Raw genomic sequence first — 19,773 nt, forward strand, 5'->3', positions numbered from 1 at the left:
AGGATGCATCTGGGAAGGTTCTGGGACCCCAGGGAATAAGCTGTGTGCACCTCAAGGAAGTACAAAGGTTTGCCAGAGAAAGCAGTGGGTGACAGTTTATGCAGAGCCACTGCAAAACAAAAAGCAGCCAGACACTGGAAAGAGTGTGTGAGTAGGTGCTGCTGTTAGGTACAGCCAGGAACAGCTTTGGGCCAGACAGTGGGAGTCATAGGTAAAGGGCCCTTTGTTTTTGCCTGAAGGGGGAAAGGACTGCTTGAGATCCTCAGTGGTGGGGGGCGGGCCCAGGACTCCTGACCTCCAGCCTCGATGGCAGAGTGCTGGATCCCCAGCTACTCAGGATGAAGAGCACCGGAGCCACTTGGAGAATCAGGTGGCCAGGACCGCGGCAGCCTTCACTGACTGCCCACGGGAACACGGCATTGAGAGGGGCAGTTGCCTGGCACATGATGACCCCAAACCCCTTTGTACAGATCTGAGGGGCAGCCCCTGCAGTTTCCCCGAGTCTGCACCAGGCAAACAAGCTGGGATTTGAGTAAAGCATTCCATGGAAGGAGACCTGAGAACCCCATGAGCCCCAGGGACTTCTGAGGGCCTTGGGCCCTGTCTTCTCTCTCAGGCACTCATTCTTTTTTCCCTTTCTGTTCTTTTTTTTTTTTTTAATATATTTTATTGATTTTTTACAGAGAGAGGAAGGGAGAGAGATAGAGAGTTAGAAACATCGATGAGAGAGAAACATCGATCAGCTGCCTCCTGCACATCTCCTACTGGGGATGTGCCTGCAACCCAGGTACATGCCCTTGACCGGAATCGAACCCGGGACCCTTCAGTCCGCAGGCCGACGCTCTATCCACTGAGCCAAACCGGTTTCGGCTCCCTTTCTGTTCTTAAATGGTTGGGGTTTGTTTTCCCTTCGCTTCTCTATGCCAGCTTCCCTCCTTCACTGTCTCGTTTGTCCTTCTAACAGGAATATTTTGGAAAAGACACGTCAGCAGACTTCCAGCTCTTTGGCTCTCCTTACAAGAAGGACCTGCTGTTTACAGATGCCGCCCATGGGTTTTTAAAAGTCCCACCTAAGATGGATGCCATGCTGTACCTGGGATATGAACATGTAGCTGCCATTCGGTCTCTAAGGGGAGGTGTGTACAGTCCTGGCAGGGCAGCGGGCAGGGTGGGAGTCATAGAGGCTTTCCTGGTACCCGCAGGCCTCACCTGACCCAGCCTTCACTGGCCTGCAGAGCTCAGGGGAGTACCAACTGCACTGGGTTTTAATGAGGGGAGTTTCTGTTGAGCTGGGAAGAAGACCTAACTTACCTTTAGATTACGGACCACTTGAATTAACAATGGTCTGGCTTCTTTGTATTAACCAGAGTTGCCCCACCCAACAACAGGTCTACTAGTATTTGACAGGGGAAATAGCCCATCCTAACCTGAAGTGGGGACACAGCCTCTGCCACCTTCAGGAGAACTAGAATTTTAGAGGGTTTTAATCCAGCTCCTGCCTTCCTCCAAATTCCTATGGTCCATTTCTTCCTTCCTTCTCTCTCCTCACCCCCCCTCCATTTAGTCAACCAATAGTTATTGAGCATCTACAAAGACACTGTGTTAGATGTGGGCATACTGTGGTGAGCAAAGACTGCGCAACAGGAGAGCAAGCAGGCCCACCCAGAGCAGAACACATGACTACCCCCCGGGGAGCGCTCCCTGGATGGGAGAACCCAGTCCTGTAAGAGAGGGCTCAGAGGCCTTCCCTGGGGAGGTGATGCCTGAGAAGGTGAGGTCAGGAGGGACGTTTGGGTTGCTCTGCCTTCACCGTTCTTTCTGAGAAGTGAGTTCCCATTTCTCCGGGGGGTGATAGGCAGGAGTGAGTGGTGATATGGGCACGTGACTCTGCTGATGTCGATGAGGACCTCATTGGACAGCCACTCTGTAGCTGGTGGCACTAAACTCCCAAACCCATCTTGGAGCTTCCTTTGGATCCCTGGCTCTTCTCTACTTGTCCTAGGTGGGAAAGGCTCACAGACGGTGAAGTGGTGCGCAGTGGGCCACCATGAGAGTGCCAAGTGTAGCGATTGGACTATTGTGAGTGGTGGCATCTTAGAGTGCACCACGAAGAAGACCACTGAGGACTGCATTGCTGCCATTGTGGTAAGGAAGGCCCTGCCTCCACAGCTGAGTTCAGACACCCACACATGTTGCCTTTCTGCGGAGACTTCCCAGACACCTATCCATCAGCCGCGAGGCTGAGATGCAACTGTTGTGTTGCATCTTTCCCACTCTCCAAAGCCCCATCTCACTCCACCCCATGGACTCCTGCTCAGGGCTGGGCAGAAACAAAGAGCATTCCCAAGGCTCAAACTCATCTGGTGCTCTGCTCTGGTGACCAGGGAGCTCTGAATGGTGTCCTGCCTAGGACCTGTGGGAAGTGGGATGACGTCCCAGGGCGTGGTCAGGGCCCTTGTGGATTGTGAAAGCAAATCAACCTTTTCAGTCCTTTAGTTGAATGTTTAATTTTTTTTCTGGTGATAAAAATATTACATGTTGGGAGAGAAATGAAAAATAAATAATATCATTCACAACTTCATAACTCAGAAATAATTACCACATAATTTTTGACATATGAAGCTCATTTTTATTTCTCTATGAACAGATAATACTTTTGTGATTAGAAAAAAAATGATAAAGAATCAAAAAATTGACAAACTTTGGAGACATACAGTCTTTCTTAGGAAAGAAGATCCTAATTTTGGTGAATTTACCTGGGACCAATCCGTAAGATTAAGATCTTGTAATTTCTACAGCCTTCTAACTTTGTCAATCATAAGGATTAAATTAATTTGATTGCTCATAACATTCCCTGGCATATAAATAAATATTAGCTATTGTTATAATTACTTAAATTCTTGAGCATAGTTGTTGCACTTTCTAAGGTAATGAAGTATTTATTTAAAATGTTTTAATTGCTGCATAATATTCTACCAAGTATTTCTGCCTCAATTTATTTAACTAATTTCTAAATGTCTATATTTGAATTATCTCCAGATCTTTTGCTATTATAGATATGGGAATGAAGATTTTTTGTTCTTTAATCATCAGTATTTCTGAGTATGCCTTTAATACTAATGACAGCTAATATTTATGACCACTAACTCATTTAATACTCATGATAAGCCTCTAAGGTAGGTGCTTCACCCATTTTATAGATGAAATAATGTGTGTAGAACAGTATTTAGGGATGTATCCTTTGGAGTAGTCAGATCCCAGAGACTGTGTGATATAGTGGTTATGAGCAAAAGTTAAGGAATTAAACCACCTAAGTTTAAGTCCTGGTGACCATCTATTGGACAAATTATTTAACCCCTCTCTGTTTCAGTTTACTAATGTATTAATAAGGGAAAATTATACAACCTACCTAATTGGATTTTATGAGGAATATATGAAGTAACCACTGCAAAGTGTTTAGAAAAGGTCCTGACACATATAGGGGCTTGGCAAGTTTTTCCTTCTAGAGTTACTACTGTCTTAAGTAGTAGATTTTTTTTTTTTACAGATTTCTAGAAAGGCAGTTAGCAGGTCAAAAGCAAAGAGTATGTCTGTGTCTGTATGTTTCTTTCTAATGACCTTATCTGTGACTGTAAGTGTGCATTTTATGCTCTGTTGGAAAAATTTATCAATTAAAACTATACATTAATTATTACAGGAATACCTCATTTTATTGTGCTTTGCTTTATTGCACTTTGTAGATACTAGATTTTTTTTTTAAAGGCAAGATTAAGGCTTGCTGAAGGCTTAGATCAGTGATGGCGAACCTTTTGAGCTCGGCGTGTCAGCATTTTGAAAAACCCTAACTTAACTCTGGTGCCGTGTCACATATAGAAATTTTTTGATATTTGCAACCATAGTAAAACAAAGATTTATATTTTTGAAATTTATTTTATATATTTAAATGCCATTTAACAAAGAAAAATCAACCAAAAAAACGTGTCATAGGTTCACCATCACTGGCTTAGATGATAGCATTTATGTTAGCAATAAAGTATTTTTAAATAAAGGTATGTGCATTGTTTTTTAGAAATGATGTGCTTCACACTTAATAGACTATAGTATAATGTAAACATAGCTTTTATATGCAGAGGGAAACCAAAAAATTCGTGTGACTTGCTTTATTGCAATATTTGATTTATTATAGTAATCTGAACTAAAACACAGTATCTCTGAGGTATGCCTGTAATGAATTATTTAAGTAGAGAAATTAATTATATACTGAAAGCTTTGCTGTGCCAGGGCTCTAAGTACTCTGCCAACAGAGTTATGGGACCAGAACTGAACTCTGCCATACAAAAGAAAACGTGTTCCATAGAAGCAGATAAATGCAGTCACTGAGCCTGGCATGTGGCTTGTTGAGCGATAGTGGTATAGTGAGAGCACTATGAGGGCATGGATCTCAGGAGAGGCCGGGGAGCCTGACTTGGGTTGGGCTCTTTCTCCTGGGTTAACAGGCCAAATGCAGGTCCAGTTTTCTAAAACTGTGTTTACATGGCAGAAGCTTTGGGTGAGCCATGATTTGGTTAATCACAAGGACATGTGACATGAAGCCAGTGAGTTGGAGACCTCTGAGGGTCAGTGAGACAGGATAACAAGCTTACTGTTTTGCCACTGATTTATTTCCTAACCTCAGAAAGGAGACGCTGATGCCATGAGCTTAGATGGAGGATTTATCTACACGGCGGGCAAGTGCGGTCTGGTGCCTGTCCTGGCAGAGAACTACAGTAAGTGGAAGGAAGTGTCTCTGGCTGTTTTATTCCCTCTGGGCCATGGACTTAGAGATGAGGAAATAATTTGGTTCCTTGTTGAGATAATAACTATTGCTAAAGTGTAGGAAACTAGTAGATAACATCCAGTTTTCAGAATGTCTGGACCAATTAAGACATAGATGTAAGATTTAGGCAAAAAGAGGTAAAAATAGCACCTTCATTACTGAGAATAGCGATACGGGAGGGCATGGTGTAGAGTTGGCTGCAGAGCTTGCAAAAGTGCCCTTGAGTTAAGAGTTGCCCACTAATTCAGGAGAACAGGTCGGCTGGCTCAGCCCACGGCTGAGGGCCGAGGAAAACAGAGGTGAGAAGCTCTAAACCACCCTCTCCCCACTATCCTCAATAATGAAAGAAGGGGCTGAGCCACATGTGCCCTAGATCCTTGTGCCAAATTTACTAATTCAAAATTTACTCATGCCAGCGGCACTGGAAGACTGGAGGGTGGGGCTGCAAGGACACGTTCTTTAGTGGGGATCTATCCAAATGAAAAAATAAGGCCAGAGAAGAGGATTTCACCAGTGTCATTTGTTAAACACCTCATCTGCTAGGCAGGAGCAAGAAACCACGCATTATCCTTCAAAACAAAAGGACTCCGTAACACAAATAGTGGTATGTCCATTTTATAGATGTAAAAACTAAGGCTTAGAAAAGTTAAATGCTGTGTCCAAGGTAGAATAAAGACTGCATCCAGGTCTTCCTGACTCTATGGATTGGTTCTTTGTTCTCTAATATAGCAAGAATATAATGATGAAAGATGTCAGGATGACTTGAATCCCATAGGAAATGCAAAACAATCTTTGTCAAGATCTTCAGTGGTCCCTTTGAAAGGGCATCTCATTTTCTTTCTCTGCATCTGCCTAAGTATTGGGGAGATTCTGGGATGAAACCTGAAGTTCAAATGGCAAAGATCAGGGGAAGAGGGGGTAAAATGGGACTGCAGAATTTTAGCTTGTTAATGACCAATGAAAATCTGCTTAGTTGGTGTTTCTCTTTATTTTACTCTTAACTCTTATGATTGAACACCTCATGCCTTTGGGATGAGCTTGTGGGAATTTAATGCCATATACCTCAATTGTTTTTCTTTTTCTTTTTAGTGTCCCAAGATAGCAAAGAGCAGCTTGGGTCTAGGTGTGAAAATATACTCATGGAAGGTGAGTTAGAATCAGTAACACTGGGGTTCAAAGGTAAAGGCCTGTTCTTAGGAAAAGGGTGAGGAAAACCTTAAAAATAAACAAAAGTTACTAGAGTTGTAACAAAAATAAAGGGGAAGATGACACCACAGTGACTTGTTAGAGAGCAAATCTATCCTGAAGCTGTGATAATAATGACTATTCATAGGGTACCCTACAGTTGACAGGTCTCCGGCTTGCACTATTCCTGTTTGCTTTCCTCAGCAATCCTCTGGGCATCATTGTCCCATATTATGTAGATGGGAAAGTGAGGCTCAGGGCCACACAGCCAGGAAGTGGCTGCACCTGGGCTTGAGAGGAGGTGGCCTGACTGGAACCCTGGGCCCCTCCTGACCAACCACACTGCTCCTTGTCACCTCTGCACGAAGGTCTGCACTGGGGCAGGAGCCCATTCCTGACTTGTCTGGGGCTTGTTGTTAATGAAGACGAGGAGGAAAATGAAATCACTCTTAGCTTTTAGCCAGCTGGATTTGAATAACAGGGGAGCCAATCTCGTTTTTAGAATAGGAGAGCAGGTGACAAGTTCTCCCATCTGTGTCTCCACATAGGCAGAGAGGGTCTGTATCTGTCTGTGAAGTACTGATCTTGGGCATTAGCTAAAGCATCTAGTGTAGTACCTGGACCAGATGCATCAGCCTCACCTGAGAACTTATTAGAAATGAAAATTCTTGGACCCCACCCCACATCTACTGAGTCGGACTCCAAAGATGGGGCCACTGGTCAGTGTACAATTCTATAATACGTCATCTGTATATTGTATTGTGTGTTTACCACCCCAAGTCAAGTCTCCTTCCATCACACATTCTCTTCTAATTCTGCAGATTTATAATTCCAATCTTATTATAAATTCAGCTTTGCAGTTTAGGCCGTACTCAATAAGCACAATTCAGTTACATAATTTTGGGATAGGAATCCATGAAATATCAATGGTGCTCCCATTAGAATCAGGAACAAGACAAGAAGGCCCACTTCCACCAAATATATTTGGCATTATTTTGGAAGTGAATGCAGTAAGTTAAAAAATATATATATTTAAGATATATATATTTAACATTGGGGAATAAGAAATTAAATTATCATTATTAGAAAATGTTATTGTGAATCTAGAAAATCAGAGACTTAACCTTATAAAAGAAGTCACTAAAGATCTTTCTTTTGGACTTCTATTCAATAGAAATATTTAAACAGAAACACACTCATATGTACAAAGATTTAGGGGAAAATGGGTCACAATGTAAATGCCCACCAGTAGGGGGATTATAAAATACGTTCTTCCACACAGTGGAACATAACTTAGAGTCAACTAATAAATAGCATGAGAGAGCTATATTGATTTCTACTGAATCAAAAAGGTCCACAGTAGATCTTTAAAAAGGTTCAAGTAACTCGCAGAAAAGAATGTACAGCAGGATTCAGTTGAAGAAGTAGGAAGTATGTGTGTAAATACTTGTGAATGTCTGTAGGTAGACACATCGGGAGCAGGAATGTCATTCTGTTTGGCCCAGTACTAATAATGACAGTTATTTGCAGGGGCTTCTGCTAGAGTGAGGTAAGGGATTCAACCGACTCCCCCTCCCTGGAGAGAGTGGCAGGCAGGGGCCAGCTGCAGCAGCTCTAGGAGGGCCCTGGAGCTGTTGAAATTGATCTTGGTATCTCTGTTGCAAGGCCACTACGCTGTGGCAGTGGTTAAGAAATCAGATGCCGACCTCACCTGGAACTCTCTGCGAGGCAAGAAGTCCTGCCACACCGCAGTTGGCACTTCTGCGGGCTGGAACATCCCCATGGGCTTGATATACAACCAAACGGGGTCCTGCAAATTTGGTAAGTGTGTTCTGGGAGGTGGTGTGGCAGCCCCTTCCTTGGGCCTGTGTCTGTGTAGGGGACAAATTCAGTTCAATGAATAGCAAGGGGTGGCATAAAGGGGCTGGGCAGACTGTGGGTGAACTTCACATGTCCCTAAGCAAGTCCTCCCCTATCTCCTCACCTCCTTGCCTCCAAGGAAGAGGCTTGGCCCAAAGGGCAGACCTTGGGGAAAGGCCTTTATGTCGCGCAGCTGGCTCAGGGAACAGGCCCGGGGTTGCAAAGCAAGAGTGGGTGTGTGTGCATTATTTTCCCAAACAAACTGGCTGCTTTTTTAAAATTGAAAACCTTACACCAGGAGGTCCTTAAGTGCTTTAACTTTCATCCTCATGTTTCTTAGGTTCCGGTATTAGTCATTTTAGCAACATTCTTGCTATACCTAAAAGGCTCCTGCTCCCCTGCTTTCCCCAGCCACTTGACACATCCCAGCCCTGTGTGAACCCCACCACCTGCTCTCTTCTCCCTCTGCACCTGAGCAGCTGAGCATGGCTGGAAATGTCCCGGGGTGGAACAATTCCTTCCACTGGAAATGCCCCAGATGCTGGCCTCAGCACTCAGGAGCACTCCCTGCTTCTCTGCTCCACATCCCTGCACTTCCCAATAATTATCCCAATGTTCTAACTGTCCACACACCCCCACCCCACACCCATCTACCACCTTTTCTCAGCAGATGATCTCATCTGCACCTGCAATAGGCAATTGAAACCGCCAGAAAGGGTCCCCGCCTGCCCCCCCCCCCCCCCGACATTCCAACGCCAAAACTGGGGCCTCCTGATAGCTGTATCTGCTCAGCCTCCCTCCACAGCCCAGCCAGTCCCTCTACCAGTAATCAGGTGTGGGCCCCTCCCTTGTTCCCCTCTGCAGAGCCTCATACCCTCAGTCGGTACTTCTCCCTCTGGTATATCCAACAGTTTCTTTCAACATGTAAACACACTCAGTGTCTTCCGTTTTTACAAATCCCCCCTCTCCCAACATTCTCCTCCAGCTCCTGTCTTCTTTCTCTGCCCCTTTACTCCCAGGCTTATTAAAAGCCTGGCCTGAGCCACTCCCCTCCCACCCACTCCCTACCCTCTGGCTTTCTGCATCATTCCACACCAAGAACTCTGGTCAAGGCTGCATGACCTACCTGTTGCTTAACTGGAAGGGCATGCTCCAGTCCTCTTCTACATGACCTCTCTTTCTTCAGATCACCCTAGAACACTTATCTCCTGGCTTTTGTGGACACACACTAGCTTGGTGTTTCTCCTACCCCTTCAAAGTCCCCCTTTCCCAACCTGGTTAATAAATGTTTGAGTTGCTGAAAGCAACCCCCACTCCACCCCCCAAACCCATGCCTACAGCCTTGACTGCCATCTAAACAAATATTGTATGTAGGGAGTTAGGCACATAGCAAGCACTAGATAAATGTTTGCTGCTATTAATATTATGTCTATGTGTTGATACTATCAAGTTTTTGTCCCTAGCACAGATCTCTCCTTGACCTCCAGACCAGTATATATGAACTGTCTCTTTGACATTATCTGCTTAGATACCTCAAAAGCACATTAAGCTCAACCTGCCCCAAATGGAATACATCATCTCTGCTGAGCCTGGCCCTGCCCCTGAGCTGCCTAGCTTGGTGGAGGACCCCACAGTCCATCCACTTGTCCCAGCGGGGAACCTGGGAGATGCCATCCTCCACACACCCATCCATCACTAGTGATGTCAGTTTCTCTCCTCTCCACCTCCCTTCCTCCCCACTGTGCTACTCTAGTCCAAGCTGCCCTCATCTCCCCTTGACCACTGCAGTAGCCTGCTGCATGCACCCACATCTGCCCTTGATTCCACCCACCCTGTTGCCAGACAGTTCTTTGCAAAGAGCAGATCTGATTATGTCCTGGCCAGGACTGTCTAAAGCCCTTCAGAAGATCTCTATTGCTCTAACAATAAAGAACAAAATCTACACCAAAGTGTAGAAGGTCACATGTGGTCTGGACCCCTGCTCCTCCCCACTCACTCTTGCTGTGGGTGGTCCAGCCCCAGTGGCCTCCATTAAGCTCTCTAGGCAGTTTGCCTCTCACCCCCAAACCCTGCCCTAGGCCTCTGCAGATGCTGCTTCCTTTGCCCTTTACTTGGGTAATTCCTATTCATTCTTCAACTCTCGACTTGAGGCCTCTTTCTGATTCCCAGGTCTGCACGGGGTTTCTTTATCTGTGGCCTGTGGGATTGTATTTTTCCCCCAGAGCAAGGGGAGAAACAAATTCACTGTGTGATTGCTTGGGTTATGACTGCTGCCTCATAGACTTGGGTTCAGGAGGGTAGGTCCTCACTGTGGTGCCCTGGAGCCCAGCACAGGGCTTGGTGGCTGGGCCTCTCGGGGCCCTTCTTGGACTTGGAGTCATGATGGCAGACCCTGTAAAGAGGGCAGGGCAGCAGAGGTTGGAAAACAGTGGGACATGTTTTCCAATTTTGTCCACTGTTAGGATTAAATCTATGCCCACTCTTCCTGTGCCAGGACAGGGTGGACTTTTGTGAACTCACAGACCCTTGCCCCAACTTCAGATAGTCCCCCTTCACTTTGCTCCAGCTGCAACTTAGAACAATTTTTCATAAGGTTCCTATTTTGAATAATATGGTACCAGATACCTGAATGTGTCTTTACATCATCAGGCAATTCTAGGGACAAAAACCTGAGGCTTTCTTGCTAACACAGGCGGGAAGAGCTGACCTCCTGTTTCCTCCTGCACAGATGAATTCTTCAGTCAAAGTTGTGCCCCTGGGTCTGATCCAGAGTCCAGTTTCTGTGCTCTGTGCAGCGGCGGCAGCAATGCAGCCCACAAGTGTGCTCCCAACAGCCATGAGAAATACTACGGCTCCAGTGGGGCACTCAGGTGAGTAGTGTCTGTGCACCACCTTTCTCTCTGGCACCAACCCCATGAACCTCTTGTCCTTTCACCTTTTTCCCAGCATCTGGGTGCTGCATTTAGGAGGAGCCAGAATTTGGAACTAGAATTGCAAATTCCCACTGGCCCCAAGGACTCAAGTTCCGCCGCTTTTTGGAGAACTCTCCTACAGACCCAGCAGACTGAAGGCACCTGGGGAGAGGCAAGATGATGGTCCAGGGAAAACCCTGGTTCTACTTTTGCCCCTTTCTTCTGTGTGATTGTGCATACATCATGGACTCCTTCAGAGCCCCAGTTTAAAATCAAAGGAGGGGCACCCTACACGTGCTTCTTACACCTGGCTGATGAGTCCATTTTAAAAATAGATATCCCTGGGCTCCTTTATCCATGCAATAAATATATATTGAGCACCTAGTATGGGGTAGGCACTAGTCGAGGTAGAGGGTTATTGCAGCAATAAGACACACACAGTCCCCACCCCCTGGGTCCTCTGAGAGTAGGACAATAAACACATAAATAAAGGACACCAGGGGGCAGACGCTCAGACTGGTAGGCTAGCTTGCTGCTGGGGTCCGGCCAATCCGGACTGAGCAAGATGGGCCAGACATGCCCTTGAGCCCTCCTGTGGCCCCTCCCCAGCTGGCCAACCTCCCGTGTCCCTCCCCAGTGCCAACTGTGCACTGGTGAGGTCCCTCAGCCTGGCCTGCACCCTCTTGCAATCTGGGACCCCTCAGGGGATGTCGGAGAGCTGGTTTCGGCCCAACCCCACAGGCCAGGCTGAGGGACCCTACCACTGCACAAATTCATGCACCAGGCCTCTAGTTTATGCTAAATGTTAAACCTAGGCTAAAACAGTTTACTTTTTCTTTACATTGGAAGGTGCATTGGTATTAGGGTTGATAGTCCCATTTTGGTACTATTATGATATATTAGAGGACCTAGAATCAAGTTCTGTCTCAAACCGTGACCTCCCCTCTTTCCAAAAGGAAGATGAATACACAAAGAGCACACACCTCATTCTCCCCACCACCTCCTACCGGCCTTTTCACTCCCTATAGTTTCCCGACTTCAACAGCCCTTCATTCCTACTGACCTGTGTTCCATTGATTCTACAACCCTATCCTGTTCTCATCCCTCCTCATGTCCTTTTCCCTCTCTGTACCCAATGTCCATTCCACAGGCAACCATGATAATTATTCCCCTGCACATATCCTCCTCTCCTGGCTGAACCACAATCTTGGGTAGGTCCAACATTCCACTACTCAGTGCCTGCTAACTGGTCTCCCTTTAAAGCAGGGGTGGGGAACGTCTGGCTTGAGAAATCACTTGGTCTGGCTCTGCCAAGGTATTAGAGGTGAGTTAATTAAATGTTTAACCAAATATAGTAGGCTAATGTTTAAGTTGATAATTTTGTATGGCCTGCGAATAATGTTATAAATATCCAAATAGCCCTTGGCAGAAAAAAGGTCCCCCACCCCTGCTTTAAAGTAATGAGAACGCAGCTTAAATGAGTCATATGTTTCTAAGTCCATTCACCACCCCATTCTCCCAAAAGATGATTCCATACTTTTCCCTCTCGTCAATCCTCCAACACTCCTTCTTCCATCTATCAGACCTTTGTTTCCCATTTCACTTGAGGAAATTGAAGCAATCAAAAGAGAAATTCCACCCTGTTCCCAGTGCCACATCTACCCATGTGCTGGCATCTGTGCCCAGAGACGCTGCCCTCCATCCTCTTATTCGGGATGGCCAGGCTGTCTCCTAGCAAGGCCCAGTCCTGTCCCAGCATTGACTGCCCCTCCTCCAGCCTCTTCCAGGGCATTGCCCCAGCACGTCTCCCTTCTTTCTCCTGCATCATCACATTTTCTTCTCTACTAGATCATTTCCATCAGCCTACAAACATGTTGCCATTTTTTCATCTTAAACATAAATAAATAAGCAAAACCTCTCTTGATTTTCCTTTCCTTCCCATCTCTCTCCTCTTTACAACGAAATTCCTTGAAGAAGTTCAACATCCTTGCTCACTCCAATTTCTTTCCTTTCAATCTTCCCAGAACCCAGTTTACAAATCTGTTTACATTCCCCCAACCCCAACCAGCAGAATTAGTTTTTTTATTGTTTTTAAATTATCTAAAGAAAACAGTCCTCCTCGTTGTTGGCACATGGGCAGGCTGCTCCCACCACATCTACCCCTTGGCGCACCACATCCACCAGCAGCTGAAACTGCACTTGTAAATCACCAGTGACCTCTGTGCTGCTAAATAAATCCAAAGACCTGTTCTCAGTCCTTGCATTATTGATCTGCCAGCATCATTGGCACCACCGATCACTTCCTCCTCTTGGATAGTTTCTTCCTTGGCTTCAGGACACCACACTCTCTTGGATCCCTTCCTTCCTCTCCTGTTACTGCATCTCAGTCTCTTGCTGATTCTACCTCACTTTGCCAACCTCTGCTGAAAGAAAGCCCAGCAATGATTTTGGTGCTTCTCTGGGAAGTAGGAGCACATGCTGGAGTAGGAGTGTTGGGGAGAGACAGAGGTTTCTGGGAAGTGGGAAACATTTTTGAAGCCATTGCTCTATAGAGTGGGGAGGTGGCTGTCAAAAGCACTAGTTCTCACACTCAAGCACAAATCAGAATCTCCTCAAGTGGTTGTTAAAACACAGATGGCTGGGCCCCGTCCCCATAAGTTTCTGATCCAGTAGGTCCAGGGTGGGGCCCGAGAATGTGCATTTCTAAGTTTCCAGCTGGCACCCATGCTACTGGTCCAAGCTCAAGCTTTGAGAACAATGGGTCTAGAAGAGAGCAAGGAGAAGAGGAATGCCCAAGTGAAGTTCATCACTGGGGAGGTCTCTGGTCTACCTCACTGCTGAGGTGCAGACACACCTGAGGCAGATGATCATGCGCATTCGGGTCTAGTGGTTGTATGAAGGGGCACTAAAGGAAAGAAACAGGGCAAGTGAGCTTAGGAAAACTGAATGGGAGTAATAACCATCGTCAAGTATAGAGAGACCTGATGCTAGGAGAGAGAAAACTGGCGAGGTGCTCCTCATAATTAATAGTTAATAGCAATTTACATCTGAAAATGTCATAAAATTGATGTTAATGTGAATACTTCTCATAAAGAATGCACCTTAACCACAGACAAACATTTTTCAGGGGATTAAGTGTGAACAAATATGTAGTGATGCACATTAACTTTTATTAAGGCCGAGTAGACATATGGGTGTGATAATACTCCTTCAAAATCACATCTTCCATGCTGATTTTACTCTCTGATGTGAACTTTGATCCAACCAGAGAATCATTCTTGAATATGCCTGTTAATAGGAGAATATGAGTTTCTCCTCTGGAAAAACTGATCAGTGTTCAAAATAAGGAGCATTAGAAACTAAATAAGCAGATTTTTAAAAAAAAATTATGACATTTCTCCTCTAATTCCCAGGGACAGCCAGGCATTACAGCTGTGTGTGTGGAAGTGTTCAGTGTTAGATGTGCCAAGCAGCCTGGGTGGAGGGGTATGAGCCTCTCAGTGACTCCCTTTTGGTGTCTCCCCCCCCCCTCCCACCTCCTATTGACCCTCCTCATTGACCTGGCCCTTGGTGTGCAGGTGTCTGGTTGAGAAGGGAGACGTGGCCTTCGTGGAGCACCCCACAGTCTTGCAGAACACAGATGGTACGTGCCTGCTCCGTCCTTTCCGCCCTTGGAAAAATCTGAGTTTCTCATGGGAAATACTCCCTAGGTGGGCTGTCAAGGAAGTTTATTAAGTCATTAAGACTCTAGTGACTTTGGCTCTGACATTTTTTTATGTAGGAAATGAGAAAATTCTTCATGTCCAGTCAGACTTGACAGGTTGGTTAGCACATTGGCCTTGAACCCAACTGACAAACATGCGGAGGATGCAGTCCATCTGAGCACGTCTGGCTCCGTTGATGCACAGGCATCCTGACATATTCTGGATACATGTTTTTAACAGTTATATGTATTCAAAATATATTGTCCATCTATGAAAAATCTTGCCTTTTTACTTTCTTAATGATGTCTTTTTTATGAATAGAGATTCTTTATCTTAATGTAGTTCAATGTATCAATCTTTTCCTCTTTGGTTAGTGCTTTTTCATGCCTGTTTAAAAAATCTTTGTCTTTAATGGGGCTAAAAAGCACTAATCAGAAAGGTAGTGAACTTATGAGTTTATGAATATTTCTCTTGTGTTTTATTTTAAAAGCTTTATTGTTTCTCTGTGTCTCTGTGATTCTCCGAGAAACGGGAGGTTGGTCACAAGCTCATTCCCTCGATAAAAGCTATCAGTTGACCTGGTTTCTCTCTCCCCAGGAAAAAACCCTGAAGACTGGGCTAAGGATCTAAAGCAGAAAGACTTTGAGCTGCTGTGCCTCGATGGCACCAGAAAGCCTGTGACCGAGGCTCAGAACTGCCACCTAGGCATAGTCCCAAATCATGCTGTGGTCTCAAGGAAAGATAAGGCAGATTCTGTTCGCAGAATGCTCTTCAACCAACAGGTATGGTAACTGCATGCTCAGCTCGCAGACCTGCACAGACACACCCCAGCCCAGTCTCACTCTCTGCCTCCCTGGGCAGTGGAACTTGATTCTTGCAGCCCTTCCTCTGATGAAAGCGGAAGGCGTCTGGCTGTGTTCACTTCTTGCTCTGGGCCTCTAGGATATCACAGTGGATGGAAAAAGCCTCAGACATGTGGCCATCTGAAGTGTCTCACCAAGACTCATTCCTCTTTCTGAGCAGAGTCATGGTACCTGTGGGCTTGTTCTGTCACAGACATAAGGGAGTTAGCTCAGTGCCCTTCACACTAGGCTGAGCTGTATGTGGGAAAAGCAGAATGGAGGTTACTCTATCTGATCTAGGTAGATCCCATTGTGTTTCGTGAACCTGGCAAGCTGAACACTGTTTTAGGCTTCATGAAAGTGATAAAGCCAACATTCAGATACTTTATGACCTTTACAGGTAGCCCAAAAGGGCTGATGCTATTGAGCAGCAGGCATGCATAAATCAAGTGATCTTAGGGAACACCCAGAGCCTTGTCGAGTAATCCATGTCTTGGCATATGCTGCCCACACATTCCAGCTAAAGGACAACTCAGGGAGAGCTGGCAAAATCAGAGGTTCTTGGTCACAGACTTTTGAAGGATTGGGTCCTTGGTTACAAGGGAAGTGAACAAAGGAAGAGAGGGGAGGGGAAGAAAGAGATGGAAATGGGTACCTGGGGCAGGTCCAGAGACTAGAAGAGGCAAGGTAGCAAGGGCAAGATATACAAGTATGACCTAGGAAATTGAAAGCACCAATGACTGGTGGAATAGAGATATAGTGGCAAACTTGGAGCTCTTTCTACTTAGCACTTGCTTAACATACATCATCTCATCATTTACAAAGGAGTTAACTGAGGTTCAATAAGCTCAGTAAAGAATTTCCCTAAGATCACATGACAAGGAAAAGCGAGGGCCAGGATTTGAATCTAGAGGCCATGCTTTTTGCCATTTTACTATGGTGCCTCCAGGAGTGTTGCTGTGTTCCAGGTTTCCTAGGGGCTGGAGCAGAGCAGTCCAGGAGACTCAGGTCTTTTGAGGCAGAATACACAACCCTGTGCTCTCTGGCGCTGCCGGTCACTCACTGTCTGTCTGTCTGTCTGTCTGACCCAGGAGCTCTTTGGAAGAAATGGGTTTGAGTATATGATGTTCCAGTTGTTCAGATCCTCAACCAAGGACCTGCTCTTCAGTGATGACACAGAATGTTTGGCTAACCTTCAGGACAAAACAACTTATCAAAAGTACTTAGGACCAGAGTATCTTACAGCCATTGCTAATGTGAGGCAATGCTTACCCTCTGGTGAGTAGAATAAAACACTGAGGAGAAATAATGTTGGGGGCCAGATAAACATGTTTGTATTAAGGACCTGGGTAGGTACTAATAGGAGCACAAAGATTCAGAGGGCTTGTTCCTGGCGCTACAGGAGGATTCAGACTCACGAATGAGGTGACTCAATTAGACAACAGTATAAGACACTAGCTGAAAAAAGGCCAAAGCATTTGAAGGAGACAGAGTGTGCAATAGAATTTGAGATCATTTGGAAATTGAACTTGTTTACATATATATTTCTTTTTTTTGGTAAAAAATAAAAATGTATGTATGCGAGCACTTCAAATGTAGGGAGAAGGTTGGGAATGACATGTATATACCACTCAGAGGATCAATTTTCAAAGACTTTAAGTAAAATGTAAAAAATAATAATAGAAACAAAATATAGTTAACATGATAGTAGGTCCTTTCTATCTAGAATGGCATAGATGCCTCAAAAAAAAGTTGGAGAAATAAAATTAGAGCTTGGATAACCCAATTATTGGGAGTGTACCTGATTTTTTGTTGAATTATTTCATGTGTTGTAGATAATGAGAGCAGGAAAGGAAGGACAATGTAGGTGATTAAGGATAGTACTGACATTACTGAGAGGAGAGAGTGCTTGTTTTTAAAAAATCTTTACCGCCTACTATTTGCTTTTAGAAAATAAGAACAGAATTGTGTTGAGTAAGTACAGGCAGGACCTGAAGGTCTTTCTCTCATGTTGTGCTCCACAGAACTTCTCAACGCCTGCACCTTCCATGGAAGTTAAAAAGTGATCAAAGTGGGCAACTGCAGAGATGCTCAGAGCCTGCAGATATGATGCGGCCACATTCTCAATTGTCTGTATGTGGGTCTGTGTTAACATCTTTATAATTATGTGCTATACCTGATGCAAAAAATTAAAATGAATAAAAATTATTGTCTTCTCAGAAAACTTCCTTAAATGTTCTCACACTTTTTTTGGCGGGGGTGGGGGGTGGGGGGTGAGGGTGGGGAACTATTTCTTTGTACTAGAATTGTGCTTCTGATTTTAAATTGTACCCTAAAAGCTCATTCCCTTCCTACTTTTTGATTATTCTACCCAAAAGTCAAGTCATTTAAATAGAATTCATGCAATAAATCTGTCTGAAGGGAGTCTGAGTGGTGATTATGCATCAATGTGTATAGTATCAAGTACTTACATAATAAAAACAAAGGATAAGAAATGAGTTTATTTAAAAAATATTTTTAACATTTAAATTTTACAATCTCAAGTGGAATCAAACTCCTGATTGAGATTAATTGAAATATATTAAAATATATTAAAGGGATTGCAAGAATCCAATCCTACTACCCTTTTATGGTCAACTTCCTGAAAATGTGATTTATACTCTTTTCTTTTTAGTCAGTTTCTTATCAGAGATTTTGCCATATCTATCTATCTATCTATCTATCTATCTATCTATCTATCTATATAAAAGTCTAATATGCAGATTGTCCCCTTGGGAGTTCAACTGGGAGACCAGGAGTTCAATTGCTCGCTATGACGTGTGCTGACCACCAGGAGGCGGCGCGGAACGAAGGAAGGCCCCAGCCAGCAGCCAGAAGAAAGGCCCCGATCGGCCCTGATCGCCGGCCAGGCCTAGAGACCCTACCCGTGCATGAATTTCGTGCACCGGGCCTCTAGTTATTATCATAATTCCAGCTTATGGTAGTGTCTCAATGAATGTGTTGAATGGAACCTAAGTTATATATTGTTAAATGTCAATTTTATGGATGTAGACTTTTGCCTATAAAAGAGTAAATAGCATAGGACTTGCCCTCTTTCCATTAACAACTAAGAAACTGGACAAAATATACAAAACAACTGTCTTCAAATTGTTGGACAGTAACAGTGTAGGAATATGATTCCTGAAAGAAGGGAAGGAAAAGAGGTGAGTAGAATGCTGACTCTACTTTTTGCCTAGAAGAAATTTCTAGATCACAGCACAGAGAGAGGGAACCCAAGAGAGCCCATTACATTGAGTTGGGGAAGCAGAGATAGGAGTTTGAGGAAGCCACAGTGATTGGAATTTATAACAAAAGAGATCTGATAGTAGTCTCCTTGAGTCTTTAGTGAAATACTAATTTCCATGTGTGTAAATGAAATTGAAGTTCATCAGGCCAGGCAAAGAATAACTCTGAGAGACCTATATCCTGAGCAATTCTCAGGGCTTCCCAACCAGAATGAAGAGACCTCATTGAAAACCTAAGGATTTCACTGACGGTCATGCCTTGGATATGGGTCTAAAATTGCTGTAGATTAAGGGCTGCTCTATAACTGCCCTTTCTGAGAGTGAAACTAGTCTTGGTAGGATCAAGCCAATCTGCAAGTAACTTAACTGCCTTCTAAAATAAACCTCAATAATCATTAGAGGGAGACAAGAAAATCTAAATATTCAACAACGTGTTATATATATAATGCCCAGTATCAAACACAAAAATTACAAGATATGCAAAGCAGCACAAAATGTGACCCAGAATCGGGAGAAAAATCAACCAATAGAAACACAACTAGAAACCACAGAGATTAATGTATTCAGACAATGAACTTGAAAAAGTTTAACAACTGTTTAAACACACAAAGGATTTAAATGAAAACATGAACATAACACAGAAAAAAGTGTAAGGTTTAACAAAGAACCAAAGAAAATCTAGAGCTGCAAAATTTTTGATTTTCAAGGAATTTGTCCATTTCATCTAAATTGTCTACTTTTGCCATAAAACTGTTCAAACTATTTCCTTATTCTTTTAATATTTATAGGATGTATAGTGATATCTCTTCTCCCATTCTCCATACTGGTAATTTGTATTTTACCTGTTCTTTTTTTTTCTTCAATCCTCTTCCAAGGATATTTTTTTTCCATTGATTTTTTTGAGAGAGAATGGGGGTGGGGGGAGAGGTAGAGATGGGGGGGGGGGGGAGGAGAGAGAGAGAGAGAGAGAGAGAGAGAGAGAGACATTGATTGGTTGCTTCCCTCATGTGCCCTGACCAGGGCCAAGTATCGAGCCTGCAGCTGAGGTGTGTGCCCTTGACTGTGAATCAAACCCAAGACCCATTGGTGTGCAGGCCAATGCTTTAACCACTTAGCCAAAGTGGCCAGGGCTCTGTTCTTTTTTCTTAATCTGTCCAATTGAATTTTGCA

The 19,773-nt window shown here is 44.3% G+C and overlaps 1 protein-coding gene and 1 long non-coding RNA gene across 3 annotated transcripts in view; one reads left to right on the top strand and one right to left on the bottom strand.

The window, feature by feature from the left end:
• The window catches only part of LOC139022365 (inhibitor of carbonic anhydrase-like), a 31,179-nt gene extending 13,636 nt beyond the window's left edge, over positions 1 to 17,543 (top strand). The window contains exons 8-17 of the mRNA XM_070433430.1: positions 965 to 1,136; positions 2,003 to 2,145; positions 4,676 to 4,766; positions 5,906 to 5,962; positions 7,667 to 7,822; positions 10,590 to 10,731; positions 14,352 to 14,416; positions 15,075 to 15,259; positions 16,411 to 16,597; positions 17,344 to 17,543. Of these exons, the coding sequence (XP_070289531.1) occupies positions 965 to 1,136; positions 2,003 to 2,145; positions 4,676 to 4,766; positions 5,906 to 5,962; positions 7,667 to 7,822; positions 10,590 to 10,731; positions 14,352 to 14,416; positions 15,075 to 15,259; positions 16,411 to 16,597; positions 17,344 to 17,378 (1,233 nt within the window). The 3' untranslated portion in view covers positions 17,379 to 17,543. The remainder of the gene's footprint in view (positions 1 to 964; positions 1,137 to 2,002; positions 2,146 to 4,675; positions 4,767 to 5,905; positions 5,963 to 7,666; positions 7,823 to 10,589; positions 10,732 to 14,351; positions 14,417 to 15,074; positions 15,260 to 16,410; positions 16,598 to 17,343) is intronic.
• Positions 1 to 19,773, bottom strand: part of LOC139022369 (uncharacterized) — an 82,240-nt gene that overhangs the window by 16,932 nt on the left and 45,535 nt on the right. The window lies entirely within an intron of this gene.

Source organism: Myotis yumanensis, unplaced genomic scaffold (genome assembly GCF_028538775.1).
Source record: "Myotis yumanensis isolate MYYU_CA2020_CCGP unplaced genomic scaffold, mMyoYum1.0.hap1 SCAF_14, whole genome shotgun sequence".
Classification (NCBI taxonomy): domain Eukaryota; kingdom Metazoa; phylum Chordata; class Mammalia; order Chiroptera; family Vespertilionidae; genus Myotis; species Myotis yumanensis.